This window comes from Mastomys coucha, unplaced genomic scaffold (genome assembly GCF_008632895.1).
Source record: "Mastomys coucha isolate ucsf_1 unplaced genomic scaffold, UCSF_Mcou_1 pScaffold16, whole genome shotgun sequence".
Taxonomy (NCBI): domain Eukaryota; kingdom Metazoa; phylum Chordata; class Mammalia; order Rodentia; family Muridae; genus Mastomys; species Mastomys coucha.
Genome location: NW_022196898.1, coordinates 80,340,120 through 80,364,851, shown reverse-complemented (window position 1 = coordinate 80,364,851; position 24,732 = coordinate 80,340,120). Strand labels below are relative to the sequence as shown.

At 42.4% G+C, this 24,732-nt stretch overlaps 1 protein-coding gene and 1 non-coding gene across 9 annotated transcripts in view; one reads left to right on the top strand and one right to left on the bottom strand.

Moving 5' to 3' along the window:
- The window catches only part of Npnt (nephronectin), a 69,162-nt gene that overhangs the window by 541 nt on the left and 43,889 nt on the right, over window positions 1-24,732 (top strand). For 4 of the 8 annotated variants that reach the window (XM_031375560.1, XM_031375558.1, XM_031375553.1 and 1 more), the window contains exons 2-3: window positions 1,428-1,528; window positions 16,903-16,953. In XM_031375560.1, the coding sequence (XP_031231420.1) occupies window positions 1,428-1,528; window positions 16,903-16,953 (152 nt within the window). The remainder of the gene's footprint in view (window positions 1-1,427; window positions 1,529-16,902; window positions 16,954-24,732) is intronic. The other 4 variants (XM_031375561.1, XM_031375559.1, XM_031375554.1 and 1 more) reach the window with 1 other exon arrangement.
- LOC116094511 lies at window positions 8,735-8,839 on the bottom strand. The gene has a single exon (XR_004120160.1). It is a non-coding gene; the product is annotated as a U6 spliceosomal RNA (small nuclear RNA).

The window sequence follows — 24,732 nt, the reverse complement described above, 5'->3', positions numbered from 1 at the left end:
CGTGTGCGTGTGCGTGTGTGTGTGTGTGTACCACGCGGCACCGCTCAGACCTGGCGGGCCTGACTGTTGCGTGCTCTGACAGGTCCCAACCAACCTCAGGGAGGGTCTCCGCTGTCACTCAGCGTGTCCCTCCCAAGGCAACGCACCGCGCGATCTCCCTGGAGATCCCGGGCTCTGCAGGAGGGTCGCTCCCCTCAGTCCGCACTGAAGGTCTCAGCTGGACAGGTTTCCCTCTGGCTCATACCACCACCCACCCCTGTCCCCATCCCTCAGAGCTTGTCCCGGTGCTGCCTTGAAGATGCCGCACCTGTTTTACCTGCAATCTTGGAACGAATCAATTCCAGGATTGATTGGCTTTCCTGTCCCTGGAGGGGACCCGAGGAAAAGCCGCGGAGCGCGGAAGAATAAGGGCACCGCTCCCGGTTCACCACCTGGTCGGAGGAAATAGAAGTTGGGGGTGTTTTTGTACTTTGGGCCTGAGGGTAAAGCGAAGATGAATTGAAGAGATAAAGAGTTTAAAGAAAAGTGGAAAGCAGCCAGAGGCTAAGCCTTTTATTTTCCAAAAGCGATTCTTTGCCCACAGTTGGATTTGTGGTGCATTACTTTGGGGCACACATATTTACAAAGAAGCACACACACACTTGTAATGTATAATAGCTTTTAAAAGACATCCAAAACAGCCTATTTAGGTGTCCAGAAAGTCTGGTAGATGTGAATCTAAACACGATAACAGTCACAGGTGTAAGTGTGATCTGATGCATAAATCTGCATCTTTAACTTGCAGTCTCTCTGGGTATACATCAGAGAGGGAAATAATGTGGATTGCTGATGCAGACAGTTTGTAAAACACAAGAACTTGAGACCCTCTCCACGGTTTGGTTTTAGGCTTCTCTTACTGCATTGGTGGGGAGGAGGAGGAGGAGGAGGAGGCAGTTGTATAAAAAGAGCTTGGTTGCGTTTGATTTTTTTGAATAACCTCCTCTTCTTGCCCATTTCCTTATCTGCCCTTTATACGAAGCACAAATTCTTTCTGCTTTGACATATCTGTTATTCAGCACGTTTCAGCGTACCAATGCATTAGTCAAAATTGCTCCCACCCCCACCCCGCCCCCAACAGCTGTGAGTCTGGCTAATCTGTTTTATTTCAAGCTTTCAGAAACCATTCTGTGAATAGTGACCTGAGCTTTCTCGGTTGCAGCCAACACGGCTTCCTCTCCCTACTCCTGTGGGCTGGGTGTGTGTACATTTACCTTTACAATTAGAAATTAGATCATTGTAGAACTACTACTGAGAAGGTGGCTTATCCTCCGAGTCCTTGCAGGCAGTAAGGAGTTTGTAGAAAATTACTGGGTGTGGTTTAAGTATATATATTTTTTTCTAAACAAAACAAAGGGGAAATTATTTTAAATATGTTGTTTGTTTGGTAGGTGGCCCAGGCAAATAGTATCTTCAATCGGCCTGTGTCGTTATGGAGGCAGGATTGACTGCTGCTGGGGCTGGGCCCGCCAGTCCTGGGGACAGTGCCAACGTGAGTATCAGGGCTGGAGGCTCCTGTTCCCGAGGGGTTGGGGGATGTCGGGGGTGGGGGGCATATCATTTTGCCATGGTTCTAGACTTTACTCTGTACTTAGGAGGGCTTGCCATCACTGAATAAGTCTTAGCTGTGCAGATCTGCCCCCAAATCTTTATTCTGCCCCTTTCCGACCAGAGGCACCTGTGTTACAGTGCCAGCTTTGCCATGCACAGAGAGCCACTTACTGTGTTGTCCAATGAATTTTATTATTTTATGGGTATGGGTGCTGTGATTGCATGTATGTGCATGTATGTGCATGTACCTGCTGGAATATACCCAGAAACTGGAGTTACAGATGGTTCTGAGCCAACATGTTGGTGCTAGGAATTGAACCCAGGTCCTCTGGAAGAACACCGGTGCTCTTAACCACTGAGCCATCTCTCCAGCCTTGGTCTACGCACTTAAACTTTTGTTTCCAGTTCCTTCCACTCTAGGGTTCTCATCAGGCGTCTTCCTTCCTTTGCTCCAAGCTCTGAGATGACGGTGAGATAGCGAGTCTAGACAATATTTACACTAAATAAACTGGGAACTTAAGAGTCTCTGTAAAACCAGCACCAGAGCTGCTGTGTGAGGTGGCTATTTGCCATTCCCAAGCCTTTTCTCTTCCTTCCTTTCTTCCTTCCCTCCTTCTCTTTTCTTTTTAGAATTATTTATTCAATGTATATCAGTACACTGTAGCTGTCTTCAGACACCCCAGAAGAGGGCATCGGTTCCTATTACAGATGGTTTTGAGCCACCATGTGGTTGCTAGGAATTGAACTCAGGAGCTCTGGAAGAGCATACAGTGCTCTTAACTGCTGAGCCATCTCTCAAGCCCTTTCATGTCTTTTCTTATGAAGAGAAGTTATACTGACATGGGCCAATCGATAGTGTCATAGGAAACGGTTTATAAATTCCACAATTGATCAAAATCATATATAGTAGGTACCAAATCAGAACACTGATTTCTATTTTATTCATGATCAAAATAGATAACTTTAATAATAAAATTCCTAGTCATAAACAAAAATTTGAGTGATTTGGCACATTTCTCAGATTTTACTTAGATTTGAATCTCAAAACTTTATCCTGGTCTTCCTGTGTTCCCCTCTCCTCCAAAAAGAGACACATCCCACCCCAAATGACCAAGTAGCCTTCTGAGGCATCTGTTGAGATGATGGGGACCGAGGCGGGCTCCACAGTAAGACTTCTGCCTTGTCAGTCATGAAGTATCATAGAGAAAGAGGATCATAAAGGCCAGAGGGCAATGGAGGAGCCTGACCTACAGATGGACCGGCTGACTGAGGAATCAAAAAGATGAATAGTCCCCTCAACTATTATCAATAATCTGCTGGTGTTAACTTGGTGAAAAAAGACAGTGTTTGCCATAGGTTAGTTGGGGGACACTCAGGCTGTTGTCTTTGGTTGAGGACAGGCAGGGAAGAGAACTAATAATTAGCTTCTTATTATTTGTGAGCACTGGCCCCTTGGTCATTCAGACCTTGGCCTCCCACTTAAGAGAGATGGAGTTTCTAGTTCCCAGTACACAGAAGAACCAGGCCTTGTTGGCTTTCGCTGGTTAGTCAGTTCAGCATTGTTTCTAAGAGAAGATGGCCCAAAACAGGTGGGCACCTAGTAGAAAGTCGTCTTCTACCAAATACACGACAGCATTAGAAATACTGGCGGGCAGAGGTTCGCAGGTATAAAGGTTGGTGAGCTACCAGGTAAAATAAAGAGAAGATGGGCCTTCTTCTTTCTTGGCCCAATAGGGAAACAATCCATCCCAGATGAAAACATGATCAGTCTCTTTGTGGAAGGAGCCCATCTTCCTTCTTGTCTGCTGTAACTTTCAGGAAACTGGTGAATCGAACTCCGAAGAGCCTCTAGGTTCCACACAGTCGCCCTGCCCTACTCAGGTCAAGGAGGCATGCCCTGGCAGAATGCCCTGTGCAGCAGTGGACTACGCCTTCACACCTGCCCCGGAGGCAGAGATTAGGAGAATGTAGGTCCCATGCCAGGTGTGTCGAAATAATTCTAGGGTAAAAACCCCTGGGCTCCCGAGAGGCCCTTCTGTGGAATTCCCCAAGCAACAGTAGGAGCTGTTCTAATTTTCTGTGCCGAGTAATTAAAATTTCTCAAGTATGCACCAGCTCGGCAAATCTACATCTGGTCAAGTACGGGGGCCCTTTAAAGTTACAGTATATTATGAAATGTAATCATCCAAGAGATTTCCTAGGCTTTTCTGTCTCCCATGCCTTCCCTAACAGACTGGGGACACTGTCAGCTTCAAACCTTCATTTCCTTTCTACAAGAATGCCAAGTAGTGACAGTCAGTCTTTCTCTTCCCCTCTTTGTTGTTCCCGAGTAAGGAAAGCGTAACCTAGAACCTGAAGATGGAAACAGTACATTACGAATGTATGTTAGACTGCCTTGCACACGTCACAGTTCATCTGAAGTGTGGTGACGCTGGGGAGCCAGCATATCTGAGGCAAACATAGACTCTAGTTCTAGACAGCCTGGTTTTAAATTCCGGTTTGACCTTCTTGACTGTGTCACCTTGGCTGAGCAATTCATCCAGTTCCTGTGCTTCATTTTCTCTGTCTCTAAAATCATTCTGAAATATCATGCGCCTTAACGACACAGAACGATAAAATGAGTTATCATTTGGAAAGCACGGAGAACTGTTCCTGGCCTGAACAATTGCCACAGTTGTACTTGGTCATGTTTCATTATGACTACAGTGCTGGCGGGCACAGGAAGGATATATATATATATACATATACATATATGTGTGTGCACATATATATACATGTACATGTGTATATATATGTATATACATATATATACACACACACATATATATACTATCAGACTGTTCTTCAATCAGAAAAAATCCACACTTGTATCACTACCTACCAGATTAAAAATGCTCCCAAGCCTCCCTGGTCCAATGAAACAAAGGCCCTCTAAATTGAAAAAGAGCCTCAGCCATTAACAGTAAAGATGGGGAGACCGGGAGATGAATCCAGGGGTAGAAGTATTGTTTGTTTTTCTTCTGCCAAGTCTTAGATGGTCCGAATGTCTCCTGTCAGCTGCTGAGTCTGCCTTCCTTTGTTTTGATCTAAGGTAGAGGAATGTGAGGCCAAGAGGTCAGCTGGAAGGGACAGAAAGCACCAAGCTTCGGCTTGTGGGACGAGTGATGTGTCTCTGAGCAGCCCTGACTGTCTCACGCGCCTTCACAAATGGGAAGCTTTACATTCAAAGTTCGGTTGAAATAAGCCCGGTAGTCAGTTACCTCTGTGATTTCTAACCTCGTTCTACAAAAGTGTAGCATGAAAAGCATTTTGGCCTCTCTGACCCTTAACTAGTCTGAGGGTTCTAGTTTCCACGTCGCTTCCTTATCAAAGGTGCGGTGCCCTCTTCTGCTTATCTCACTTTGGAATTTTCCTTCTAGAGGCTAACGCTAACCGGAACCACCTGTGTTGCCACAGTCTTTCGGTTTTTCTCTAGGTAGTCCTGTTAGTGGGGGAAAGTGGTACCCACATTATGTTGTCTACTGGATTCTATGGCTGCTGTGCAAAGGCCCTTCAGGGAGTGTCCACTCTCCTGAGTTAAATATTTGTGACATGTTTTGACCCAACCGTCGCCTGAGTCACATATTCTACACAAAACACTCCGTGTCTTACTGCAGCTTGCTCTCCTTTTCCTGAACTTGTTTGGAGAGACTCACATGGCAGGGTCATGGAATCGTCTGACCTCCTGTCTGGCTTACTACCATTAGCTACAAAACCACATTTCACTCAGGGACTTGCTATCTCTCTCTCTCTCTCTCTCTCTCTCTCTCTCTCTCTCTCTCTCTCTCTCTCTCCAGGGCTATTGGAGGACAGAGCAGGGGAACTGCCCAGTGGGCACGGGGTCTGTCCTCATATCCCCTGCCCATGCCACCCGGAGTCCACGCCTAGCATTCCTGCCCTGCTGAAAAGGCATGACAGTTTCCAGAAATAGGCAGGTTGTGTTTTCATAGTTCATTTTTGAGTTAGATCTTTGGCGTCCTTCTATTCTTTGACTCGTTGTTTTGTGTTCTTGACTCATAAATAGCTCTCTTCCACATTGAAAAGTCCACATTTGGTTTTCTAATTGTCTTGGGCCATAAATGTGTTGCATATTTACGGGGCTCATCATTATCCAATGCCATTCTTTTGCAGTTGCCTATGTATTGGTGCCTACATGTTTACAACACACAGGCCTTGGTCAGTCTCTCAAATATCGTCACAACGCATTTGTTTCTGGCTTGTTGTAATTTCCTGTCCTTTAGCTTCGCCGTCATTTCAGTGGCACACTTCATTTTAATTATGTCAACTTTTTCTCTCCTTCTGACAAGCAGAGGTTTCGGTAGTGAGGTTTCTTGGGTTTTATATCTCACTTTAAAGGCTTACCATGCAGTACACGCAAGTAAAGGCACTAGATAAGTTGGGACCTTGAGCTTAGGCACCCACTTTTGTACCTGCTTAGCCATTAGCAGATCTCCAAGGAAGGCTGCCTGTCAACTCCACTGGAGAACTTCCATGATGAGAAAGAACACAGTGTTGGGCACTAAGCACTACAGTTTCTTCTTTTTATGACCATGGTATTTTTTTCTTGAGTGCACTTTCTAACGATGCAAAGGAAGGTTCGAAGTGCAGCTCATGCCAGGCCTCAGCTTCAGAGCCCTTGGAACTAAAGGCAATGCTGTGGACTGAAGTGGTTTTGCATCCTTTATCCTTAAAGAGCAGGGCAAATGCAGATTCCTCATTATGTTCCCCCGGCCAGTTGGGAAAGACTAAACCCCTGCACGCACTGAAGAACAGACTGCCCTTAGTTCTGAACTCAATCCTCCTGGCATGTCCCTAGCCACAGAAAGGCCACCTCAAGACTTCTTGAGGTTAATAAAAGAGGGGCCCACCACGGAATGGCAAACCTGAAACCATCAGAGCTAATCTAGTTATTGGCGTTAGGGAATGTGTTCCTGATCAGTGGTTGTGGATTCAGGAACGATTGATCAGCATAGTATTGAATTGTTTCTGCCTTTAACTAGGAGGCTGTTTGATAAAGGCACAGGATTTCGAGACAGGAACAGAGAAACTTAAGTTTTATGATTCCTGCTTTCTTATGGCTTCGCTCAGAAACTGAGTCTTGGGAAAAGAACATGGTGTATTAGTTTTTGGATCCTTGCTCAGGCCGTTGATTTGCTGTCCTCACTCATACAATTTCAGAAACGGCATCTTTGGTGATTTAGGTTTTGAATGCCCTCTTTAAGATAGTTATGAGTTAATTAGTCATGTAGAAATTAGAAAATTTATCTTTTCAGCCCTGAGGAGAAAACCCTGGGTTTGCACATGCTGGGCAAGTACTGTCTCCAAGCAGCACCCCGTGGTCCTTAAAGGAAAAGTCAACTTTGGAAAGGTAGGCATAGTATTCCCCTCACAGCCCTGTGGCCATGGGTCTGTCCTCATGTTTCCTGCCCATGCCACCCAGACCTGTTTTTATTCTTGATATAAATGTAAACAGTGAGCTAATCCGGCAGCTGTATTTATTTGTCCTAAGTTAATCCCCAATAACTGCACAGAGAAACCAAGATTTATTTAAAACTGGACCTCAATAGCTGAGCAGTTAATGATCTATCTCACCTTCTACGCTCATCTGCCCTCCTCCCTCTCACTAGTGGACATCCCACCCTATTCTCTGTCCTGCCCAGCCATTGGATGGTCAGCATTTATTGACACGGCAGAGGATAAATGGTAAGAACTGTTTACACAAACATGAGACAGGAAATTCTTGCTATAAACATTGCAATGCCATATCTGGATTAAAACAAGATATGAAGGTAGAGAAATCACCATTTGAATAACACAAGGGTAAACTTTTCACGGTGCACAAAAACATTATGCCTACACAGAACCCAATTTCTAACATTACTCCTAGCAAATGCCTTTCCATTTGTAGCCAACAAATACAACAACTTTTGTGGAGCATGGATTCTGTCTTACAAATAGAACAGTTTATGACTGTTCAATCCTGAGTACTCCAGGACTAACTGGGAATCTGGGGTGGGCATGCTATCTGAGCCTATGAGAGGTTGCTGGCAGGCATCTCTGCCAGCTTCATGGAGCTGAACGTATCCCATTGTCCTGAGCTCATTAGCCTCTCCCAATTAAGAGGTGAGATCGCAGAATCTCTTTTGTTTGTTTTTAAGGTAGGAATAAAAGCAAGGGTGTGGATAATTTTAGAATTACTTATGTCGCCAAACCCGAATCTCCAAATCCTTAGGAAGCGAAGTTGGGTTTGTTGCTGTCGTAACAAAGGTTATTCACCCACCACTTCCCTGGAAAGGCTGTTTAGGGACACCTTGTTCCTTGAGTGACTTTGAGTGGTCTTGGAATGCAAATTCCAAGCACCAAATAGTGTTGAAGAATCTTGACCTTTCCAAACAGGTAGTTGTTGAGTGCGTGGAGTCTTCCAAGTTCGGTTTTAAAGAAATGCCCTTGCTTCTTTCCTTTCTTTCCATGAGTAGAAATGATCTCTGAAGTAATACCACTAAAAGCCACTCATTTCCCAAGCTCCTTCCTCCAGGTAATTCAGGCAGCTCTTAACCTTTACAGACTACAAGTTTTAGTACTTCTCAGGCTGAAGGGCCAGCCCAATGAAAGGGAAGCTCAGTAGACTCTTGCTCGCTATCAGCCAGGCCTGTCCTCCTCACATTCCACCACCACAGGAACACAGGCTCTGAACACAGGGACCAAGGAGCAGTGTGATGTCTGCCTCTCAGGATACTGGCTCATCTGGTCACAGCAGGTGAGCTTTCTCCCCAGATGCCCTCCTTCCCTCTCTCCTGTGAGAGTGTCCTGCCCATGTCTACTGGGTGCTTGTTCTCTGTCTGCCAGACTCGTGCTCTGTGCAGTTCCAGTCAAGCCGGCTGCTTGGAGGTGATCAGTGATGTTGAATGATCACTCCACAGTGAAGAAGGGACATTATTCAACCCCGAGATAGGACCTTCCCTGCAGTGGGAAGGGACGGGAGGAAAGCAGAGTCTGTTGATCCAACCTTTTTTACTGTCTCCTCTACAACATAGAGGTGGCTCTGCCTTTTCACCATTCAAAACTTACTGCAAGTTTATACATTCACACGAATACAGAAATTGATGCAAAAACTGTAAAACAATTAACAAATTCGTGTGTCCTGCTGGCGCAGGGGACACGCACATCTTCCCTGTATCGTTCCAATTTTAGTGAACATGTGACTGAGCCAGAGCGAGCCTTTTTCTTTCAGTTGTATGTAGGCTTTTACTTTTTCGCCAACATTTTTTTTTAAGACTCTTAATTTATTGAGAAAGGAAAATGAATTCACTTCTTGAGATAACTATCCCTCAGAGACATAAGTGTTATCAGGTGGCCCTATGTAACTTTCAGAGATGTTTTTCATATTCTGGCTAACTTCTCTGTCTCCCCTACCACCTACCTGCTTTGTACAAATACAACTTAGTAGATAAACTGCCCTGTCCCTTCTTCGAAGGACATCCTAAAGCCATTTTCTTATCATCTGTGTGGATTTGAAGTATTCCATTGTGTGGCTGTTCTGTATTTAATTAAGCAGTCCTCTACTGCTAGATCTGTCTGCTGCTTCTAAAATAACCTTGATCATAGTGCTGGAAAACTCTTGAGTTGTAGTCTTCTAATATGTAGGCAAATTTCTGTGTATGTCCGAAAGGCATATGTATTCTTAGCTCTGGTCATTTGGAGAGTGCTCTCTTAGTTGGTTATGCTGGATTCAGAGACCTGTTGCTTGTTGTTTGATCTTAGAATGATTTTCTCTCTACTTTCTTCCAAGGAGAGAAAGTCTGATCCCAGTTTAATCCTAGTTTAATGTTTCTACTTAGACCAGTGATCTTTGACTGCTGGTGGCAGAATGCACTAAAATTTGTCCATTGGCCAAAATCTCCCCCTGGCCTGCTGCCATTATAGTGTCTAGTTTTATGAATATGTATAGAGTCTTTTTCTATTTGTAAGAAAGATTCACATACTCTTTCAAGAATTGCTCCTGTTATCTTTCAACTTCAGCAGCAATTCGACATACCTGTGGTGAGTTCTGTGTTACTGGCTCCCTGATGTATGACGGAGGAGTAGAAGCCGAGAGTGGAGTGCTATCTGGGGACACATTGTGACAGAAAGACCAAAAGCACTGATCAAAATGCTTCTGAGGCTGTGGGATGTGGATTGACATTTTCTATTGCCTATTCTGGTTAAGTTATTTACATAATGCATCTTTTGTTTAAAAAAAAGGTAAGAAATGGATGTTTAAGTAAAAAATAGAGAAGGAGATGTGGAAGGCCAGAGGGAGGGAGAGGAAGCCCGGTGGAGCTGCAGTTAACGGTGCGTATCTGTGACCTTTATGTTTTCTTGACACTAAGTTCTAGTCTCTGGCAGACAGTCGCTGTTCCTTACTGATCTATGCAGAAATGTCTAGATACTTTTAAGGTTTTCACTTTTTGCATAGCAGTAGCATAAACTGAAGCTCTTCTGTACCTTTACAGAAGTGTTGAAGGACCAGTCCTTACAGGGTCACGAAAACCTGACTCAGTCTTCTAAATGGCTTCCCAGTGTGCTACCATACAGACGTACAATAATACTCTCCTACTTATATGCATGAAGGTCATTTTCATGATTGTGTTTTTACAAGATATACTACAACAACTATCTGGACGTCTGTCCGTCATCACCGTTGTCCTATACAACTAAATATGGGAAAACTCTACAGTGACATCCTGTTTCTACAATAAGAGAGCCTTCATTTTACTCTGCATTTTCTTTATAAAGATGTACTTAAAAACAGTATAAATCATAGCTGATTTTATAAGGAGATTTTTTTTTCCTACTCAGTCACTTTCTACTCTTGGTCTCACTGAAGATACATTAAAACATAAGTAGATTTGATCTCCTTATTCCAATTTGTTTACGTCCTCTCTTGTTTGTAAATGATGCTTTTCAAATCCTTTTCAACCATTTTTTGAGAGTTAGAAGTGTTTGAGTAAAAAGTGGGAGGCAGAGAGCAGGAGGCAAGCATTGTGGGTGAGTATGGGGAGGTGATCGTGGGCTCCACTATAAAGAGGTGCTGGAGAGAAAGCACTGGGAAGTTCTTACATTAATTTGTACTCATTAGATACCAGCATAGCAACTCATCACCATCATGCCCCCAGATAAATTACGATTTGCGGTAAAGAGACAAACACAGCTATTCTATCCAGGCACCTGCCTTATACCACTACACGGTTAATAGCCAATGAGGCGAGCGACGGTGCTGGTTTCTTGACTAAGCTCATTTCTTCAAAGCCTCATACACGAGTTCTCATGAAGTCTACTTCATCTCCTAGTCTGTCTGGACCTTCCAGAGGGCTGCTCTGTATCAACTACTAATGCCTGACTAGGTAGAAGTGCAGAGCATGAAGAACATGCAGAACGCATGATAGTCTGGAACCTAAAAGTCTTCCCCGTTCACTGCAGCAGGAGGAAAGGCTGGATCGCATGGACTCCTCACCAAGCATCTTTGACAATGGGACCGAAAATCCTGGTGCACATACACCCTATAAGAATTTCTCCTCCCTCCCTCCCTCCCTTCTTTTCATCTCTTCCTCCTTCACTCTTTCTTTTTGTCTCTCTGAAAACAAACCAACATCAAAAAAGTCCAAGTAATAAAGTCTCACTTTGAACAACCCTGGAGAACTGAGGAGTTAGCATTTTCTACTTAGTGACAACCAATGGAAGATCTGGCCTCCCAAAACAGTAGAGAGCAAAGACAGTTTAGATGGGGGGTGGGGGGGGGATCAGTTGCATTTGTCTAAAGTGTTTGTAGGCCTTCCCTACAAACAGGTCAGGAGAAGAAGAAAAGTAATTGTACTTACTGAAAAAGTGCCTGTTATTGGCATTTGGCTAAGTAATACCAATTTGGTTAAGTAATGCCAAATATAATTTTCTACTTTAATGTACTATAATGTTGTTTTAGGTTTTTTTTATTTCCTTATTTACTAGTATGTAATTAAAGAGACAGTTATGGGCATAGTAAAGTTCCCATTAAAACCAGCATAGAGGAATATATTACAGCTCTGACGAGTTATTATGGTGTGTGGTAATTGTTCACAGGCATCTTCTGTTCCATATCTTTTTATAAGGAATTTGAGTTTTAATTTATCCTGATAAAATTGCTAAAGCAATATAGTTTTGGTGGAGGAAGGTAGACACAAATATCAAGATTACTTTTGCCTTTGGACTATGGTAGCTGCTTCTGGAGAACAGATAGCCTCACTTCGCAGTGGAGCTTTTTATACTAAAAGTCAGGGCCAGCACTGGTAGTGCCGAACTTCAGGAAATGAAGATTTGTAACGAGGGATTTGATATAGATGATTTTTGTCAGAAAAATTTAAAGCCAAATACTTAATTTGGTAATCTCTCTCTCCCCATTCTGTGGAGTAATAGCATAAATTCTCCAGAATTTTGTTCAGTTTCTCTAGCTGTTTCCCTGCTAAAACACGATTGTGTGCTTGGCCAGAGTCACTTTCTGTAGTAGATGCCATTCATGAGCTCTGAATCTTTAGGAACTATTTCATCACAGTACGTTTAAGTATGTTTGTATACACAAAAAAACAACAACAAAAGAGCACTCAGCAACTCTTAGATGAATATTTACTCTGTGAAGTCAGGGTTACTTTTCCTATCATGAGGGTGCGCATCATTGATCCCAGTAGCAGAGAGACAGAGGCAGGCAGCTTTCTGTGAGTTCAGGGCCGTCTTGGTCTATCAAGTGAGATCAGGACAGCCAGAGCTACACAACAAGACTGTCAAAACAAAACCACAACCCACAACCTTTAGTCTTATTTTCATAAATGCTAAATATCCAACCCAACTTCAATGAATTCCCTAAATGCCAAAAGGTGTGTGTGGCTAAACTGACAGTAACTGTTCCATGCATAGATTTTTTATTGAATTGAAAAACCTTTCTATACATATATTTTGATCATGTTTTTCTTTCCCCGATTACTCTCAGATCCTTCCTACCTACCCACCCAACTTTATGTTCTTTTATAAAAAAATTAACATTTATTTTATTGTATACATATACGAGTCGTTTGCATACGTGTATGACTAGACAACATGTCCATGACTGGTGTCCATGTAGGCTAGAAGGGGCCATCAGATCTCCTGAAACTGGAGTGGCAGAAGGTTGTGAGCTGTTATGAGGTGCTGGGAATCAAACCTGGGTCCTCTAGAAGAACAGCTAGTGCTCTTAATTGCTGAGCCATCTTTCCAGCCCCAGTTTTTACTTTTTAGATGTGTGTATGGGGATGGGGAGAGGCAGGGGGTAGGTGCATGCACACAAGTGTACATTGAGGTACCAGCAATGGCTAGAAAAAAGTGTGCTGGGTCTCTTGGAACTACAGTTGCAGGTGGTTGTGGGCAACTCGGTGTGCATGTTGGGAGCCCACCAGGTCCTCTGCAAGAGCAATATGTGCTCTTTATCACCGAGCCATCCCTTCAGCCCCCAGACTTTCTAAACTTAAGCTTTCCACAACCCAAAATTCTTTAGTATCTTCTCTACTGGGATATACTTATGTTTTATATATATAATTATACTTATATATATTAATTACTGGATACTTACATTTTCTACATTGTTTGGTATTTTGAGAGATTGGAATTAAAATTCAATTAATGAATTAAATTACTCACCTTATCTTAGTATCTATCTACATATAGCTAGGTATTAATATGTTGTTTTATTTTTTTATTTAAAATTGGGTTTTAACAGAGTTTTTTTAGGAAAGAAAAGTATAAAATTATAAAGAAACCATATATAGGTTAGCTAAATGCTCTGTTCTCTGAGCTAATGAATTCTTTAACTTTAATAGTCATGAAGTAGCATCCTGAAAGCCGGGCTCTCCTGGGTTCTTAGCTTCCTGTGCTCTGCTGTCTGTCATCCTGTGTGTTTGTATGTAACTGCCAAGTTCCCTAATTGACTGTGAAGAGATTTCCCAGATTAATGCCAAGTCTTTGACAATGAGAACTATACAATTTAAGGTTGGCATCTGGAGAGCTTTTGAGAGTTGGTAGCCTTTGTGGCTGGTGGTTAGGATTTGGCAGGTAGCTCAGGGGTGACATGCCATGTCTTCCTTTCCCTCTCATGCTTGTCCCTCACGGTTGTCACTGTGAGGAGCTCGCCTCTGGTTTGTTGGGCCACATGTTTAAGGGCTCAATGCCTCAGTCTGCTTCATGTGGTAACTGTACCAGCCGACTCAGAGTGTAGTACTTAATTGTTTCTTTCCAAAGCTTTCAAACAGCCTAACAGTTGAGTGGCTCACAATTCTTTATAGTAAATTAAACTGCAAACAAGCAGATAGGCACTGTGAGTGTGTGGTTACTACCTTCAGGTTCTGTGCCCTATCCCTCGTCTGGTTTCTCCTTGCATCTCTCTTCTTTCTGTCCTTGTTGTTCCCATGGTGGAGTCGAAGCTGCCCTCAGACTTGTGATCCTTCTATTTCTTCCTCCCAGATGTTATTAAAAGCTCATGCTACCATGCATGGCTCTGAAGATTGCTTTCCATTGCTGGAGATTAAGCCCAGGGCTCACACACATGCTAGGTACACACTTTCCCACCGAAGGACATCTCCCCTTCATCTTCAACACTGTCTGAACCTCAGGATTGTCTCCAAATCCACAAAGCTGTGCTAGGAAGGCAAGAAAAGCTAACCACTTAACAGTTTATTTAGTGTGTAACAGTTTCATAAATGTATCCATGTGCTTGTTAATTTTAAGGGTGTGTTGGTTGCAAAGTCTCAGGTAAACGAGGCAGGAGGCAGGGGAGAATCCTGAACTACAAAGGAGTGGCTTTGCAGGCAATGTTGAGTGTATTTGATGCCCACAACCATTTTACAATAGCTGTGGAGGACCAAATTATCAGGAGAAAAGTGGACCAGGTTTTCCTGTGTTACGACCAGCTCCAATGAGCTCCCTTCCAGAGCTTCTCACGCTGCACTAAGACACATAGCGCATGCAGGGAATGTATTTTTGGCAACTTTTCAAAACTTCTGCCAAAAGTTGCCTAGGAACATGTTCTTATCCATCAGGAGAGATGAGACCCCAGTAACTTTCTGTAAGCCTGTGTGTAATAGTTCTTTAACTTAAAAAGAAGTTTCATATGGTTTTGAAAATGTGAATTTAAAAATGTGGGACATAGGCCAAGATTTAAAACTAGAAGCATTAAGAGGTCTGCACACTGATACCAATTAATTTACCAACTCAAGTATTTCCAAGTTACCTTGTGTTAATTAAGAAAAATGTGACCCAACCTAGTATAAGGAAATAGGCTAGATCGAACTGTTGGGCTATGTGTTCTGAGACAGCTAGCTTGTAAATAACGATGTTTTCTACCCTTTAATGACTCTTTTTCCTTTTGTTTAAAATAATTTAAAATATTTTTGCAGATAAATTATTCCAAGTTGGTTATGGAATGGATTAAAAAAATAGTACTCTCTTACATTTTCTTTCTCATGCATAATCATGGCCATAAATCCAGCTCTAAATATGCCATCCAAAATGGTTTTTATGCCTTGATTTATTTTCAGTATTTCTTTAGATGATACTTGACGCATTTCATTATTTAAACAAATAGGTTTCTGTCAACATACAGTGAATTATTTTTAAATTAAAGGCAATAAAAACAACATGCAAATTATAAACATAACCAACACGAAAAAAAAAAAAATCTAGCCAACCAACCAGAGGCCGGGAGATAGATGGAGTAGGTAAGTCAAGCAGGAGGACATGAGCTTGAATCCTCAGCACCCATTAAAACAAGAAGCCATGCTTGATGGCACGTTCTGTAACTCCAGCATCATTAGGAGGCAGAAACAGGCAGATCCCAGGAGGGAGTGTGCTGGCCAGCCAGCCTCGCCAACAGGGCCAGCTCTGTTCAGTGAGAGACCCTATCTCAAGGCCATAAGGCAAAGAGCAATAGTGGAAGACATCCAGTGTCTCCTTCCAGCCTCTCTAGGTGCTTATGCTGGCATGCACACCCCCGTACTCACGCACACAACAACACATACAACATACAACACAGAAATCACATACAAAGAGAACGAAAATCCGGCAAATAAACGTAGCATTTGCCCTTGATAATACTTTGTAATCATTCTCAATGGATGACTAAATTATTGCTTTGATCGAGTCAGACCAATCCTGCAAACTTTTCTGCCATTACCCTCAAAAAAAAGAAAAAAAAAAGACTCCCTTAAATTAGACAAATACACAAAATGATCATATGATAAAGTGGATGTTTTATGTTTTAAAGAGGGAAGGCATTCATCCCAAAAGAGATGTAATAAAACCATCTCTTCTCTCACCCCAGGACTCTAGGCAGGTCCAGCTCTGACCACTGTTTGTAGTGTCTTGGGTTTCTTCCTTCACTTTCATTGAACTGGATATTAATGCATCTCCAAGAGAAATGGCTGAGGTTTTCCAGTTAGTTCTTGTTGATATTGACAACCAAAGCAGCCATGCAAGAAGACAGTGCTGGCAAAGGGGAGAAGACAACCATTAATGTGTTTTTCCCAAAGCTCAAGAGAAAAGGGAGCATGCGGTGCATGAGAAAAAGGTAAGTGAATGGCCGTGACGAACGAGCCACCAGCCTGGGTACTGACTGAGCCAAAGTTGGCCAGGTTTTTTTTTTTTTTTTAGTTGCTTTATCCAAAATTCATTTAAATAAAAGGATACCAACTCTAGAAACCCACAATCAGTGGTTTGAAAATGAAATATCGGAAGATACAGCGCTGCAAAAACTCTGAAATAGTTCATTAGAATTTGGAATATAGGTGGCTGTCACTGTTGCTCACTGGGTAGATACTTGCTGCTGGCCCGGGGGACCTGACTTTCATCCTTGGGACCCACATGGCTGAAGGAGAGAATGAACTCCAACAAGTTGACTTCTGATCTCCATGTTTACACCATGGTATACCTGCACATGTCCCTCCCCCAACACTCACACTAAAAAATGTTTAAAAATGTTTTAAGAACTTGGACTATAGAAGAAAAATATAGCTTCAAATGTTGCTTAATATTTTTGTTACAAAATGTTTTCTAATAACAAAATGATGACTAAAATATTACTATTTTAAACATGTCCTAGATTTTTTTGTTGTTGTTGTTTCAGAAAAGCACTGAAAGTTGAATGTGTGTAAGTCTCCCGGAATGTAACAAGTTGGTCATACCCGAGCCCCGCCTCCTTACAGAGAAAAGATCTGGACTTTCTTTTTTTGGCCATTTGTTTTGCAGCTTTCTACGTCTTAAGGCAGAGACTAGCAAGGATAAGGTGCCAGCTCCAAGGTTAGAGGAACATATTTCTTGACATAATTTTGGCTAATATATGTTCTTGAAAGCCATAACATCTAAATGACACTTTATAAAGCTATAAGGAAGGCTGAACATTTCTTGGCTTTGAGTGTCTTACTTGGGGGCACTTCTCTTGTTCCACAGAGAAGTGGGGTGTTTTGTTTTTTGTGTTTTCCCTTTTAGTTATTCTAACTAAGTTGTTACGGTTAAACTTTTCCCTTTCAATCTTTATTTCTCCCTCTTTCTTGTTTTTACAAATCTAATAAATTGGCCTCCACTCTAACCTAAAAGACCATTTAATACTTAAAGAAGCAAATGTATGTATATATACTTATATAAAGTCTACCAAGTGAAATTACTAACGCCAGCCCATCACTAACCCGTAGGAGTTATGTTTCATGTTGATGTCCGTGGAACAATTCAGGTAAGAAATCTTTTTCCTATATCAAATAACAAGCTGTCTATTGACCATACCTTCACCCTGGTGCTTTGGTGCAAAAGTATTGTGTGGTTAAGACATTTTTGTACACTGAGTAAGGTCACTTAGCAAGACCTTCCCAACTTCAGTGAGCAATTTGGGTGACAACAAATTACAACGTGCAGTGAGCTCTAAGGAGGCAGCATAACATGGGTGCTGAAGGAGATGTCCCATGTCCCTGGAGACGGTTCAAAGGTAGGATTTCAATAAGAACATTTGATGAAAAAATTAATGGTAGATTGTTTGGATAGGTTTCTGGCCATAAGTAGACTCCACTTCCCTTCCCTTCCCTTCCCTTCCCTTCCCTTCCCTTCCCTTCCCTTTCTTTTCTTTTCTTTTCTCTTCCTCCCCTCCCCCTCTCCCTCCCCCCACCTTCCTCCTTCTCCCTTCCATTTCAGGTAGTCAGGTGTCTCTATGTACCCCCAAGTCAGCTTTAAACAAACTCTCTATACATTCCAAGCTGACACCAAATTCTGAATCTTCCTGCCTTGCCCTCACCTTACCCTAAGGACTGGGATTACAGATGTGGGCTGCTAGATCCAACATTCGAGCACAATTTTCTTTTTAAATTCTTTAAGTAAGACATAATCACATTCTCTCCTTCCTTTAACCTCATTCATCCCTTCTCATGTTGATGGCCCTTTTCTTTAATTATTGTTACATATTTATATTCAAATAACTGTATAAATACAGCCTACTGGATCCATGTAGTGTTGCTTATATGTGTATGGTTTTAAGGCTGACCGCTTGATATTGGATAACCATTTAGGGGGCTCTTCCCAGGGAAGGACTAATTCTCTCTCTCTCTCAGTAGTCGCTGTCTACAGCTTTTGATCTAGGGGTGGTGCCTTTGATATTTCCTCCATCCACACTGGCATGTCAACTAATGTTTAAACGGTTCTTGATGAATGTGTTCGTTCAAACGTAGATCGCAAGCAGAGCTCTGAGCTGTGTTTCCCTGCATTGTAGGGTGAAGAGCATCTCACGTTCAAATTGCTTTTCATTTCTCATGTCCATCTTTTGCAAGAATTAACAGGAAGCAGGACATTTTTCTAGTTGGTCATTGCTAGAATAAAGCCTTTGCTGGACTGCTCTCTTTGGTTGGCACCACTTCTTTTCCCCTGTTGTGAAGTTTCCTTGCATAAGGCCCTCAGTGGAACGGTTTTGGTTAGCTCACAGTGTTTGCACTTGAAATAAGCAGAAGAAAATAGAGTTGTCCTATGGAACCTGAGCATTTACAGTTACTGTGATTTACCAGGAGCTAAAGTTGGGAGCCAGGGGTGCACAGAGCAGGGTCCTTCACTCTTAAGGCACTCAGTCATAGAAGATTTTGGTCTTTGTTCCTTTTATAATTCTAACATAGGAAAAAGTTAGGAATGGCGTGTTGAGGGTGGGCTGACGGGATGGCTCCGTGGGTACATGCCAGCTTGCAGGTGACCTGAGTTCAACTCCCAGAACTTTTATGGACAGGAAAAATTTGACTGCACATGTGCATGCACACCGTGACGCTCATGCCCTCATGTGTGGCTCTCCTCTCCCAATAACAATAAATGACAATTTAAGAAGAGTTGAAGAGCTGGGAGGTGGTGGCACACGCCTTTAATCCCAGCACTTGGGAGGCAGAGGCAGGTGGATTTCTGAGTTCGAGGCCAGCCTGGTCTACAGAGTGAGTTCCAGGACAGCCAGGGCTATACAGAGAAACCCTGTCTCGAAAAACAAAAAAACAAAAAACAAACAAACAAAAAGAAGCTCAGGGGAAGAATCTATCCCTTCTGAGTAGGAGCAATGAGAGGTCCGGAGCCACCCCGGTGTTCAGTTAATTCATCTGTTCAATACGGAAATATAGAATTACATGTTTGATCTTGAGTTAGAACTCAAGCATCAGTGGTTAAGTTCTGGGTGAGAGAAATGTATAGTAATGTGATGTAAATGATGGTCTGGGTGAGAGAAATGTATCGTAATGTGATGTAAATGATGTTGGACACTGTGAACGTGCCTCTCAGTGGGCAGCACCATAGACCAGGGGGGATAGTTCAGCTAAGTTGTTGTGGAAAGGGCGTTCTTGGAAAACAGAAAACTGCACAAAGATCTCTGAAGCCAGAATGAGCACATTCCAGGCAGTGCGAGCATCCATCCCAGTTCAGCAGTGGGGTAAATGCTCGAAGGATGTCTGATAAGAGACAGGTAGGAATGTCTCAAGAGCCTTTGATGGCATCTTAAGTAGATCAGCCTTGACCACAGGGCACTACAGTACCACCGTAAAGACTTTAATCAAGGAAATCGCAACTACTTTAGAGCATAGGAGCTGGTGCTGATGAGGCAAACTAACCTGAAGGTGAATTTCTTTCTGGTCAGGATGTTTTAGCTTGTTTTTGAAATTGTCAGTGTTTCGCAGGAAACGTGGATTTCGCAGACAGTGTTGAAAATCGGTAACTTGGCACTGCTTCAGGGAACCCGTGGGCTAGAGTGTGTTAAGCAGCAGCCTGGATGAAAGGAGTGTGTGCTCTGTTTTACCCAGGCTCACTTCCTTCGGGGCAAATGCCTGGCACGTGCAGACATTTGAGGTTTGGGGCTAATTTTGGAACTTCCTTTTTGGCAGTTTAAGGAATAACTATTTGAGGTTCAGAGCTAGAGTTTTTACAGTGTGAGGTGAGAAGTTAGACTTGGTTGTAAGTAGTGGTGGGATATATAGTAAGGGACTGAAAAATCCTGAAACAGAATGGATGGGGACTCACAGCAAGAAGGCAGTGGTGGGGTGGGGTGGGGTCGGGGTGGGGGGTTTCCTGAGGATCTTTTCTGAGTACAGCTTCATTTTAGCAAAAGGCAGATAAGACTCCTACCTCACTGGAATTTTAAGTAAGGATTAAATGAGAAGATATTTACAGAGCACTTAGCTCAGGGCCTGGCACTTACTCATTCCAACAAAGTGGCTGCTGTAAAGACAGTGAAGAGGAATCAAGAAAAATGAATCAAGGAGGACTCCAAAGTTTCCCCTGTATTCTTTGGGGAACTAGAGGGCACGGAAGAAGGTGTAGATGTTGATGCCAGTTTGGGATGTGTTAAATATGGAACACTTGTGAGATTCTGAAATGGAAGTTTGATGTAGTCAGGAATCTGGCGGGCACAGGGTGATTCTGGGTCCCCACCACTAACTACTTACATCTTCCTGCTCTTGGACCTTTCCAGCCAACTTGGTAATTGTCACAAATACCTAACAGAGGATCATCTTGAAGTAGAAGAATGTGCCATAGCCAAAATCATATCATATTTGCTGAAGTGTTTCCTAAAAGCTTTTGATCGGTTGGTGTGAAAATGCCTTCCAGTTCACCCTTTGGCCTGCATTTGAATGGAAGCAATGATTCAGCATCTCTTTATATCAAGGGTGGAAAAAAAAAAGTCATCCTCTACAAGCAGATTCTCTTTCTCCCTGGTTAGCCTCTTCTATTTGATGTCCCCAGCATTTCTAATTATAGACGAATGTTTGGAGGAAAGTGAGTGGCTGCCTGGAAGGACAGGCGGGGTTTCTTTTGGGGTCTGTATGCCTTCCTAACTCAGTCAAGCCTGGGCTTACACCACACTTTCTTTTGTATGCTGTTCTTACTGTCACAGCTGACCTCTGTCCCTTCTCTACACTCTGTTATTACATTTGCATGGAGCCTGGTTCGTGCACGCTCTGCTCTTCTGGTGGTTTCTGGACCAATGCTATTTCTTCTGCTGGATTGTTTGCCCCTGAGGGTGAGCTAGCGTTTTAGACACCGTTACACCCAGTGGAGTAGCTTCTGCAGCATGCCGTCCAGCCAGTTCAGTACACGTGAAAATGTGAAAGGATAGGAATTTCTATATTATAGGAATCAAAATTATGAAAGAGCAAGGCCTGGTAGCACACATATTTCATCTCAACACTTGGAAGGCAGAGGTGTGTCTGTGTGTTGAGTTCCAGGCCAGGCAGGGTTTTGTAGAGACCCTGTCTCAAAAACCAACAACAAGAATATGCAGGAGATATCATTTTAATGATCAGATCTTTAGGAAGGACACTTTACTGTGAAAATGAACATCTTTATTCTGCCTCTCTTGTAACTTTATATTTCATTAGCTCTCTCTTAAGGTTCAAAAAGGACCTTAGTTTACATGTTTCACTCTACTGAGAATGTTTATTTGTTTGTTTGTTTCTTTCTTTCTTTCTTTTATTCTCTCTTTCTTTGTTTCTTTGTGTTTTTCTTTCTCTCTTTCTTTCTCTCTCTCTTTCCTTCCTTCTTTCTTTCTTTCCTTCCTTCTTTCTTTCCTTTCTTCTTTCCTTCCTTCCTTCTGTCTTTCTGTTGCCCTGGCCCTTCGGATGCAGAGGCACTGCTGCATCCTGAACCTTTCTGGCCATTCTTCTGCTGCTCATTCTGGGTCCCCTTCCCTGCCCACATGATAAGTTTCTACTCCTTTCACATTCAGTGCTCAATCCTGAAGGCAGTCCCTTCCATCTTTCCGTCTTCCACCTTCATGCCGAGAAATTGTGCTGTGTTCTTTTAACACCTTGTATACCTGTCATGGCTGTCTGTGTCAGAAGACTGTGTTGTGTTTCAAAGGAACTTTTGTATATTTAAAGAACTCAAGGTCTGGGAGCTAGATTTGTGAAATTCTTAAAAATATACCATGAAATATGTATATGTAAATGTATGTATTTGTGATTTATAACAGACATATAGAGAGACTTAGAAAAGCCCTGAGGGGGGGAGGCTGTACTTAGTACAAGAGGCTAAAGCAAATTTTGGAGATAGTGAAGGTAAACATTGAGTCCTGAAGCCTGTCTAGATATGAGTCTAACAGACACCATACGTGACTGGAGATGAGGCTTGTGGTTGGGGAAGAATTCAGACATACGATATGGCTTGAATGCTATCCCAGGTGCTCCGCCAAGGATGATTAGGCAAGCCAAATGAAGGGAGCCAATGAGTGAGTATAGAAGACCCTTCCAAAATCCCAGTCTAGGGAGGGCCTCTAATGGCGGCTTGCACTCAGCTTGAAGTCCATGTGCTAGAGGGAGAAGGAGTGTTGTACCCTCTTATTTAACTAGTTTTGAACTAATGGGCATTTGCGTAAGGTTTTCTATCAGTCAATGTGGGAACAACTAATAATTTTTTTAAAAAAGAAACTCAAATGGTCAAAGTCACAAATATCCCACATCATATTAGTGTAGGCGCAGTCCTAATACTGATTTAATTTTTCAAGCAATGAATACGTAAAATTAAAAACAATGAATGTGTAGCTTGATTCACGTGTTAGTGAACCTTTTGAACACAGGGATTTTTGTTACTGAAGAAGGAAAAGATGGGTACATTTAAGTTTTTCTGTCCTTTATGATGACACCTCTGTACGCTTGGTGTTCCCTTAGAGAGGCTCAAATCTTCCGACTAAAATAGATATAGTAAGTTTAAGCTAATTGAAATACTGTGATGTGTTTCCAGCTTTCCTGACGAGGTGCTGCATTGTGCTGATGCTTGTAACCCCCTTTGAATCAGCCAGTGCTGCTTTCTACAACAGTTTGTAACTTTCTTAAAGCCACAGGACCATCTCTGCCCTTCCTGGGTCTTTTGTTTTCAAACCATCTGTGCTTGTTCCCATCTCTCCTTACTGGACCTACCTGCCCCGGGATGAGGGGGCAGTCACATTCATTTTTTATATCCACAGTCCTTGTACTTTGTCTTAGAGAGAGGGCTTTTCCTCTTTGCCATACTTAGGATGCCATTTTAATGAACACTTATGTTAAGATGCCCGTTGCTCTGTGTACTGCACTTCAGAGTTCCTTTCAATTCTCTCAATAAACCTGTGCATAAGTTTGGTCTGAGTCGTGTGAGTTTTCTATTAAGTAAAATGAAAAAGACAATGTGGTGAATGTTTAGCTTCTCATCTATCTTTGAGAGGAGAAGGTAGCTGGGTAATCTTTATAGTTCATTTATTTCCCCAACTGTCTTATTTCAACATCTATGTACTCAACGCCTATGAAAAAAACGCATTGAAAAAATGGCAGTGGCTCTCAAAGAATGCCAGTCTAGGGATCCATATTATTAAATCCCCCCCCCCCGTGTGTGTGTGTGTGTGTGTGTGTGTGTGTGTGTGTGTGTGTGTGTATGTGTTTAACCAGAGAAAGTTTAAATTGAAAAGAAGGACGAATGATGCCATTGGATATCCATGAACTCCATCTGTAACTACTGACATTTTGTAAATGTTCTTACCTTACTAACACTTTCTATGAATTAGTAGACACAGTGGGGTAAGTTGAGTCTGGTAGCTTGGAGGTACTCTTATCACATGATTTTAATGGTGCTTATGACTCTGTGCTTTTCCGGTTCTGTCATACGCTGGCATCCTCTACAAGGAGGCAGCAAGTCTCTTCTGTTTTCAGAATCTCTTCAAACCCATGGGTTCTGTTGTTGCCCAGTTATCATACATTGGCATCATTACTATTCTTAGTATTCCCAAATCTGGCCAGTGGGAACTCACCAAGCCAACTTCCGAATGCTTTGCATAGATCTCCACCATTCTATTAGTATTGTTCTGCTTTCTGCTACGAACAAATGCTGTAGCATTCCTTCAGTGGCCATGGTCGCCTTCTTTGAAGAAAGAGAAACACAAGCTCCACTGTGCATCCTGCTACAGATAGCTACTTAACAAGAAAACAGAACGATTTGCCTTTCCAAATGAATAGAAACAGCTTCTCATATGTTCTCAAGGTCTGATTTGGCTTTAATGTAAATTCCACTCTTTCTCCATGAACACAGGAGCAAAATTTCAAGTAAATTGAAAAATGACACCAGTACCTAGAGAGATGCTTTGTAAAAATTTATTTATTTATTTGTTTGTTTGTTTATTTATTTGAGTACACTTCAGACATACCAAAAGAGGGCATCACATCCCATTACTGATAGTTGTGAGCCATCATGTGTTGCTGAGATTTGAACTCAGGACCCATGGAAGAGCAGTCAGTGCTCTTAACCACTGAGCCATCTCTCCAGCCCAAGGCAGAGTTTTGAAGTGCAATGGTAGAATGGGTAGGGTGCTTAATTATAATAAACAAAAGCTGGATGGAGGCACAAAGATGCATATACAGCCACTTCCCTTCCTCTGGGCTTCTCTAGAAATAAAGGCAATTAGTGAGGGATGAAAGGAATGCTTGAGAAATTCCTCTGAATCAGATGATCCCAGAGACAGAAAATGAAGCAAGTTCTTGCCAGACAGTTCTTGGAAGGCATTGTTATTTATTTCACTTCATTCTCTAAGTGGGTATCAATTTTTCAATCCTAGCTTTT